At 40.9% G+C, this 9,336-nt stretch overlaps 1 protein-coding gene across 1 annotated transcript in view; it reads right to left on the bottom strand.

Moving 5' to 3' along the window:
* Positions 1-2,211: 2,211 nt before the first annotated feature.
* paxip1 (PAX interacting (with transcription-activation domain) protein 1) overlaps positions 2,212-9,336 on the bottom strand; it is a 17,742-nt gene continuing 10,617 nt past the window's right edge. Inside the window, exons 8-18 of the mRNA XM_035670925.1 lie at positions 8,849-8,997; positions 8,299-8,483; positions 7,929-7,972; positions 7,079-7,146; positions 6,869-6,971; positions 6,582-6,750; positions 4,857-4,957; positions 4,602-4,736; positions 4,282-4,357; positions 3,381-3,441; positions 2,212-2,519 (exon numbers count right to left, since the gene is read on the bottom strand). Of these exons, the coding sequence (XP_035526818.1) occupies positions 2,504-2,519; positions 3,381-3,441; positions 4,282-4,357; positions 4,602-4,736; positions 4,857-4,957; positions 6,582-6,750; positions 6,869-6,971; positions 7,079-7,146; positions 7,929-7,972; positions 8,299-8,483; positions 8,849-8,997 (1,107 nt within the window). The 3' untranslated portion in view covers positions 2,212-2,503. The remainder of the gene's footprint in view (positions 2,520-3,380; positions 3,442-4,281; positions 4,358-4,601; positions 4,737-4,856; positions 4,958-6,581; positions 6,751-6,868; positions 6,972-7,078; positions 7,147-7,928; positions 7,973-8,298; positions 8,484-8,848; positions 8,998-9,336) is intronic.

The following is a 9,336-nucleotide window of genomic DNA, read 5'->3' as shown; positions in this document are numbered from 1 at the left end:
ATTGAATTGAATTAAATTGAAATGGACACTTGGGGTAGCCCAAAAGACACTGTGGTGGAAAAAAGAAGGATCCATTTAGGAAACCACCTAAGATCAGAACCACTGACTGCCAGCCTGTCAGTATGTTGTGACATGAGTGTCAGTGCTGTGACGATAGTGTGATGTCTCTGATCTTTCAGTGGATGAATAATATTCACCTCCACATCTGCTGAAGAGCCCCTGAGCAGGGCACTGAACCACCAACGATTGAACCTGGATAATTAAAGGTAAAAACTGTCCTCTCCTGCTTTCCTCTTTGTGACTAAAACAATACATTTTTGTCCAAGCCCCCTTTTTCCTTAAGCATAATGAGATAACCCAGCCCTGTAATTGGCTAAATTATTAGTCATTAGTTCCATCATATGCTAATTAGCTCATATGTAAATTGCAGGGCCCAGATGAATCCCAGTGCCCGTCTCTGTTTAATTAGTCTGTAATTCCTCTGCATCCTGTGGAACACGGGGAAGTTGGCAGGCCAAAAGTGTGTCTGTTGCAACAGAGGGAGGGACAGGGGACTAATTAGAAATATCTCACATGAAGCATTTCTACATTAATTACAACACTTCCTGTGTCCCAATACTTTTTTCCTTCCTTCTCCCCACAACTGGGCTGCGTCAGAGGAGGACATCACAAACCAACAAGGAGCCTGACTGCTGCTTAATCAAAGATCTCACTACTTATTTGCATTTCTAATTGGAATTAATGTAGTGATGTGCAAGAGTAGGTGTGTGTGTGAGTGTGTGATCTGTGATCAGAGATGTTCTTGCTTTGGTGGATTTCTTCATTTGTCTGATGTCATTATCAACAGCACGTGGGCAGCAGGAACAAGACATCTGTGATGAGTCAGCTGTCTTTAACTGATGGGCAGTGGTGACCTAAAGGTAAAAGAGAAGCAGAGCTTGTTCAGATGGACCTGCTCAGTGGCAGCAGATCAGACTGTGGTTGCACTGGGCAGCTTCCAGGTGTGAATACATGAATGTGATCAGAGCACGACTCTCATAGGCCTTTTCCACCAGCAAGGAATTGGCTCCATTTTGGTTCGCACACCTAGTATTTCAACCAAATATCAATTGGTTCAGAACCCGAAAAGTAGGCAGGTTTTCCCTGTGAACCAAAGTGTGTGGGTCATATTCTATAGGTCACTGTGCATTATGCAGGCTGTTTGATAGAGAGCACCAGTTCCAAGAATCTTGAACAGGACCAGTTCAAGAACCAGAGCTAATTTTGTTGAAAAAACACCATCAGTGAATCTAGTGAAATATTCATGTGGTGGCAGAAATATATGCAGATTTAATCACAATCACATGTATCAATATTTAGGTCTTTACCTCCACTGTTCAAAACCCAATTAATATTAATTCAATTATAATAATTTCTCATTCATTCAAACTATATTCGAACAGGATGAAGGATTTTAGTCAACTAATTTCCAATGAGAAAAACTGAGATTTACAGCAGCCTCTATCTGAACCCTGCTTGACTTCCTGAAGAATGTTGACTGCAGTATGAAAGGATTCCTGGAAGAGTACTAATTACACTGTAGCAGCTATCAGAAAGGTTTGAAGCCAGTACTTGTTTTGTCTGAAATGTTCAAGACTAACAGTGAATGTTCGTGTAAATACACGCTGAGCAGCGCTGGCAGCAGACACACATGGAATATGTAGCACATGACCTTGGTTCAGGCTGTGTCTAATTCAGTCTGCTGCAGTTTTGAGGGCAGCACCACAGGCGACGCTGCACAGCCCACTCCCACCCAGCACCCCCACCCACACATGACCCCAGGCTATGAGTCTGACAGCCAGCAATTAGAACTTCACCAGTAACTACCCCAGACCCTCATTACCAGTTAATTAAATCAAATCTATCAGGAATTATCTGCTTAAACCTGGGAGGAATACCTTCAAGAAAGCTTTCAAAAACGTGAGGGTGAGCAGAGACGGAGCTTTTGTTTTGAAACGAGTCCTTTCTCCTTCATGTATGAATTTGGGAGTTGATTGTTTGACCTGTGAACGAAGCTCACGTATTGATTCCAAACACTTCTGTTCCTGGTCAATGATTGAGTGTTTTTTGAAGTTTCTTCATATATCACACGCTGAAAACACTCACTATGCATAAAAATAAAATATTCTGGAGACACTGATTTCCACTCAGAAGCAAAAAAAGCCAAAAGCATTTTTCACAAACAAATGTAGTTTTTATTCCAAAAAGCAGCATGTATGAGCTCAAGCCTTTACACATTCTATTTAAACAACAGGAACAAGTTTAAAATCCTCCATAATTTAAACATTCATTTCACAAAAATAACATCCATTTATTTATTTATTTATTCTCAAACAGGTAACAAAAAGCTACAAAATGACTGGAGATCTATGCACAGAAATAAAAACATAGAAAAGTCAATGTGGCTGGACTGTACACAGGAGATCCTCCTCCTCCTCTTCTTCTCGTCATCGTTGCTTCACCATCAAGTGAACTTATACGTGTGACTGTTAAGGAAACTGACTTTTGCCCACAGCAAATACCACTCACCACTCAGTAACAACACAACTAATGCAGAATGAAGGGTACTTCTGGTCGAATAATGAAACCTGCAAAAGAGAAGGTACCTAATGCTTTGGTTAAAAAATGCTGCCCAATTAACATAGAAGAAGATGAACTAAGACAAATCATTTGAACTGCATTGGAAGAGCTCTCTTATAATCTAGTGTGGAGACGAACCATTGTGAAGAAGAGGAAGTGCCTTCAATGATGTTTATTTTAACAGATACAAACAGGATAATTCAGACAAATGTATTATTTACATTCTTTTGGACCCCAAAAAAATAATAGTTAAATGATTAAAACATCTATTTAGTCGATGTCCCCACAGTGCAGGGAAGAATACTGTTCTACTCTTCCAATTTTGAATTTGTTTTCCAGTCCAGAAAAGTGTCAGTGTCAGTGACCTGACTGAACCACAACGGTACAACTGGGCTCTATTCTGGGAACCTGTTTTTCTTTTGATGAGTATGCAATTTATTTTAAAAATGACTGGTGATTTCTTATATTCTTATTGAACTGTTGCTCAGAGTTATCTTCATCTCTTTCTGTCCTTTCAGTTTCAGTTTGGTTGAACCATTGTACAGTGTTTTGTTCTTGTACAAAATAATATCGATTTATAAAGAGGACTTTCTACAACCTAAAAGTAGTTCTCTGAGCTATCTGACTGTACTGAATGAAGCTTTTGTGGCAGGCAGTGTGCATACATACATACATACACACATACATGTTAGAGTTAAGAGTCAGAGATGATGCAGTTGGTGTCCTATAAGAAACATTCTATCACTGGCTGTGAAGGATATGAGTCGTAGTTGAGCTTCTGGGTTAAAACCCCGGTCAGGATGAACTCAGCGTTGTGAACATCTGGACAACAGACAAACAAAAACACATCAGCACAAGTTCTGATGGAACATTGTGGTTGTTCTGGTGCAGATGATCACTTTGTATTATCTATTTAAAGGTAGCCTGTGCAGTTTTTGACCAGTGGTAGTGCTGTGGAGCTGAGTCTTTACAAGGGCTCCCTGTTTTGTTTGTATTGTGCATGCGCACAATGACACACATGCAGGTGTGTGACTCACATCCTGCCACTGGCTTCACAGTATCCCACTGATATCAGTTGGTGGCACCAAGTAGTATTTCTACATTTCAGAGAGGAGGAAGACCGCCAGCTGATAAACATGGAAGGGAACAATGAAGAATTTAAAGGGTTCTTTAAAAATGCCTCTTCAAACAGAGACAGTGGTTGAGAGATATAGACAATGAAGGTGAGAGAGAGAGCTGGTAGGAGAGAAAGCCGGTAAAACGTTATTAAACGTTTGTTTCACTGTGTACAGTGAGAGCTGCGCAGTGACAGTGTGTCACAGTACACACACTGAGCCGCTGAATGAGTGAGAGGGAAAACAGCTGTAGAGACAGCGTATTTTTACATTTAACTGCAGTGAATAAAGAGTTTATTTACACTAGTTTGACGATAAGGAATACAGTTACAAGGTGATTCACAGAGACTCTAAACAAGACTCTGGGGAAGACGAGGACACAGCCGACACAGCCCGGGAGAGGAGAGACAGACCAGGAGAGAGGAGAGGCATGATGTGGTTAGAGGAGTGAAAAAAAAAAGAAAGGAAAATACACATATCAAACATATCGTCCAACTCTAGTGTGTGTGTGTGTGTGTGTGTGTGTGTGTGTGTGTGTGTATCTTACCAATGTTCTTCAAGAAGTATTCTCTACAGAGATGGAGGTCATTGTCGCAGGAAATTAAAATGATCTCTGGAAGGTTCTGCAACACAAGACCAAAATGTATTTAGAACTTATAGATACAAATAAATTGTTAATTCTTACTGAATTTGTTTTATTTTTCAGCACCTACCACCAGCTGTGAGAACTTTGGATAAAAATGTATTTGTGGACATAACCATTTAACAGCTATTATACCAACCTAATTGTGCTACATATCTAGAACATAGAAACTTTTTTATGGACATTATTTATTTTATTTATTTATTGTGATTATTTTCACAGACCTTGTTCTGTTTATGCTCCATGATCTTTCTGTAGGAGGGCTGTTTGGCCAGCAGCTTTCCTCCGGCGCTCTCCAGAATGGACTTCATGGTGCTGAGGCTGGGGCAGATCCCTGGGGTGAGATAAAAGTACTTCCCCTACATTGCAGAGGCAAAGTGACAGACAGTGAGGGACAGGTAACCAGAAGAATGGGGACAAAATATTCACTACTGTGTGAGGTCTTTCCAGTATGTAAACCAGTGGTCTGTGAAAATGACCTTGAAGAGTGGTGCACTGTGGGCTCTCTTTAATGACTCCTCAAGACTGAAGCCAAACAACACCTCGGCCTCTGCATCCCTCAGAGTGTAACTCTGCTCATCTGCAACACACACAAACACATACACACATTAGACAAAGGCTATGTTCGCAAGTACAAGTGGTCCAAATCAGATTTTTTTGTGACTTGGGCCACTTTCATAAGTGGCACTACAACTGCTTTACAAAAAACAACTGGAACTGGAATAAGTGTATCCACTTAATGTTTTTCCAGACAGAAGAATTCTGGCAGTGCGTTGGGGAGAGCTGGGATGACGTGCTTTTGTGGTAGAAGTAATAAGAAAATGTGAGTTTTGTTTCAATGGAGTTGTGCCTCTATGCAATAAAACCTCTGTAATCCTTCTGCCTTGTCGCTGTCTGGAGGGAGTCTTTCTCTCCAGTGACTGCTGGACTGAAGCACCCGCATTACCTGAATGAACCGTCTGTATTCTGCTGAGTGTTTATTTCTGTCATCTACATCTTTTGTGCGGATTACATTAATTAATTACTCTTACTGGCTTTTTGTTCGGGGGGTTTTAGTACACTTGCAATAGGGTGTTGAGTCTGGCTGTATCGGATCTCTACTACTCTCTCCCTCACTGCGGTCCGCCTCTCCACTGTGCAGTGAGAGAGAGTTGACGATGGCCGCGTCGGAAAGCTTCATGAGTAAGTTTGAATAAAAGATCGGATTGGATCAATAAAGCTCAATAAAGGCGATACTGATAAGTTAAAAAAAATGCCTTAATTGGCACCAATACCCATCTTTGACACTGAATCGAGACAACCCTAGTCTGTACTTTTGTCTGCTTTCACTATGGCGGCAGTGCAAGCGGAGGGATTCTCCACAGAATGTAAAGATCTCCAAACTGGAGCTCTGGCAGGGATTTTGCCTTTTAGTGAAATACTGTGCCCAACATTTGCTTGTTAACATATCTTTTTCTTCTTTTGAGAGGTGATATAAATATGCATGGCTTGAAATTAATGGATAATTCACATGCCTCTTCTGCAGTTCTATGGAGTTTTTTAGTGCAAGTCGCTACATTGGAATGCTATTTTGCCCTCCAGGACTCCGTCAGGTGACTGAAAATTATGAAAATTTTTTTTGTCATCAGCTCCCTTTACTTCACCCAGTTCAGTCTCCACTGTGGACAGCTGACCTCAATGTGTGTGTGTGAGAGCCCTCAGCCAAACAAGCAAAGGAGAGGGACAGAGAAGCTAGTGCAACCATAAATGACAGCAAAATGTGGTCAAGAGCTCACAGTTTAATTTTTTTCCCCTTTTCATTTGTTTATTTTCTGCTTCTGTTATGACAGTTTATGTCTGACATATCATAAAGCTGAGGAGGAGCGACAGTGACGACACCAGTGTTTTTTTCTAAATGTTCAGAGATTTTCAACTAGAAGCGCTTGGAGTGTCTGCACAAAAAGGCAAAGAGCTCTGGGTGCAGCACTTTTTCTCTCTCTAACAGCATATGGTCTCTCCTCTTTGGGAGTAAGTGAACAAAAAAGACAATAGTGTTTAAATAATAAGGCTATGTGGACACAGGCCCTAAACGGAACAACAAGATGCAAGAGGAAGACTCAGAAGGAAAAAAGGAGAATTAAAGCAAAGATTACCTATTATTATTTGTTGTAAACAGAGGTTTCATGCAGTTTTAACCCAGATATAAAACACAGACACACACGTACCCACAAACTTCTGGCTCCTCCAGCTCTCCTCCAGCCACTCTGGGCTGATAATGTGTTTGACCACAGACATGGCAGTGAGGAATTTGACGGTGCGAGTCACCTTGCTGGCAACCAGGTGAGTGACTTTCTGACTGCTGTCTGCTACTTCACCACCTAAAGCATGTAGCCTCTGTGGGAGTGAGATGGAGACAGACACCATCAAACACTGACAACAGTTAGCAGCAGGAGACAGTGGAGTGGCTCATGTTGAGATCTAATGACCTCATTCAAGTATTGAGATACCTTACCTTTGTGTACTGTTGCACTTGTGTGGGCTCAAAGCCTGTGAACAAGACTCGAGGAGTGGACTCTGGAGGAAGCTTCTTACTGGGGGACTGGATCTCCTCCAGTCTGCACACACATCATTTATACATTATTACATGGTAATCTGGACAGTCAATGTCTGGTCCAACTCTGCTGTTTCAAGTACCCAGTACCTTGTACCCAGATCTACTCACCTGGCCTTCTTGTTTGCAGGCTGATTGGTGGAATCAGTCATTTTCTGCTTCTGGAGCAGCTGGAGACTCTTAACACCACACAACATTACGGAGACACGGTCAGATGAGCCAGCACAGTACAAACAGAAAAGTCAAGCAGCCTATTCAGACACTGTAAATGTGGGGACAACCATGGAGCCCACCCACGCTTTCAAAGAAAGCAAATAAAAAAAAATTACACGATGAGATTACATACAGTCAATGCAAAGATGCAATTAGACACAAATCTATCTATAAAAATAGAATAGAAAAATAAAGAGATATGGCGGGGCTTTTGTAGTGTTGTTTGGGGAGGACCGGAGAGACAGAGATGCTGCTGGCCCAAAGACAGCTGCCCAGGGAGCTCTGCAGAAGAGAGCTTAGAGCTAGCTGGCCATGACCCTTGGAGATACAATTGGTTCCAACAAAGAGAGATTTCTCTTTATTGGGAATAGGACGATATACGATATTATTATTGCAATAAGAAGCCATTTACAATGGTGAATTTACATTATGACAATCGTGTATCAGGATGATCGAAATCTGAATATCCTCACATGGCTTGATTTGAAAAAGCTGTCTGGCCCTCCAGCATACAGTCCTATATTAATTTCCTGATTTATTTGGAAGAAGATGACAAGGGGGATCCACATCTTTCTATTTATTCCAAAATTCTAATCCTCGCTTGGTTGCCCACAAAAAACAAACAAAACTTAAACTGGATGTGTAGAAATATGCCTTGGGGCCCATTTTTGACACTCCAAATAGAGGACGTGTATGTGAAGCACACTGTGGCATTCATCTCATGAAAAGAACACATCAACAGACTCACCGCCAACCCTTCAGGAGATACCTTGATCGGCGTTCTCCAGGCAGCTACAGAAAAAAACAGAAGCCAACGCAGGACAGTTTCATATACATATACATATATACACACACTCTGCAAAAAGCAGTGATGTGATGTTCAAATATTCTTTAGATATAATATTAAGCTTAGGGCCGTTTTCTATACACTAATACTCATACTCCTGTCATTTAGAAATACACAGACATGTATGTTCATACCATATAATAGTTTTGAGGAGGCATTAATCCACAAAACGCTGTACACTCTTTAGCTGTCTTTATTCTTTATACTAAAACGCAATGTCCAATATAAACTGTCTGTCTGTTTGAATCATGGTGTATTCAGCTGTACATACCCAGCAGGTTCTGGACCAGCTGTGGGTTAGGCACAAGTGGTTCAGGCTGTGTGTAGATGGAGTATCTGCTGTGCTGGATCTGTCTCAGTGCTTCAAAGTTGCCCAGCAGTATGTCACACAGCCACTGGGCATTCACACATGGGATCTTCCACTCCTTGGCTTTCTCATATTTAAGCCCACTTGGTCTAAAGAGAAATCAGCAAGACAACTATATCACCAACACTGTACCTGGTCCAACACAGACCAATATGGCTGGATGGCAGAAAACATTCAGAACTGACAGTGCAAATCCTAATATGTGATACACAAACAGAATTAATTTAGTTCTTTTTAGAAGTACTTCATCACTGCATGTGAGGTTCTACACTTAATAAACAGCACTACAGCACTAACTATTCTCGGTGCTCTATGTAATGAGAGCAAACATGTCCTTGTGGTGTTAGAAATTTCTTTCTACTTCTGCTATTGTTGTGTGGATGCAGTCTGACTGTAATCCTGACAGCAGGTAGGTTTTCCAGCAATGTTGTGTTTTTGGGGATGACAATCTTACTCTTTACAGATGAGGACAGTGTTACTGCGACACAGGTATCCGGTGTATCTGGCACCTGCCAGGTAGGCCATCAACTTCAGGTCATCCCTGTCAGCATCCACAAAACCTGTCACTGATATAATCTGAGACGAAAGATGGTGACAGAGAAAGGGTTAGAAACTAATAAAAACAACTGGTGCAGTCTGCATTCCTGTACTTTGATATACGATAAGGTAAGATGTTCCTTTATTGATCACCTGTAGGAGAAATTCAAGTCAGACACAGCTGCATAAGAGAATGTAGTGAAACTGCATGTGCCTATGCCTATGCTATGTGCTAGGCTAATATATGTTGAAAAGGCAACCACCCTTTGAAGATGAATAAATGATATATATATATATATATACATATATACATATACATACATATACATATACATATATATATATATATATATATATACATATATACATACATATACATATACATATATATATATATATATATAC

This window comes from Morone saxatilis, unplaced genomic scaffold (assembly GCF_004916995.1).
Source record: "Morone saxatilis isolate NCDOM2014 unplaced genomic scaffold, NCSU_SB_2.0 Contig23, whole genome shotgun sequence".
Classification (NCBI taxonomy): domain Eukaryota; kingdom Metazoa; phylum Chordata; class Actinopteri; family Moronidae; genus Morone; species Morone saxatilis.
Note: the sequence above shows the minus strand (reverse complement) of the source record. Positions and strands in the feature narration are given on the sequence as shown.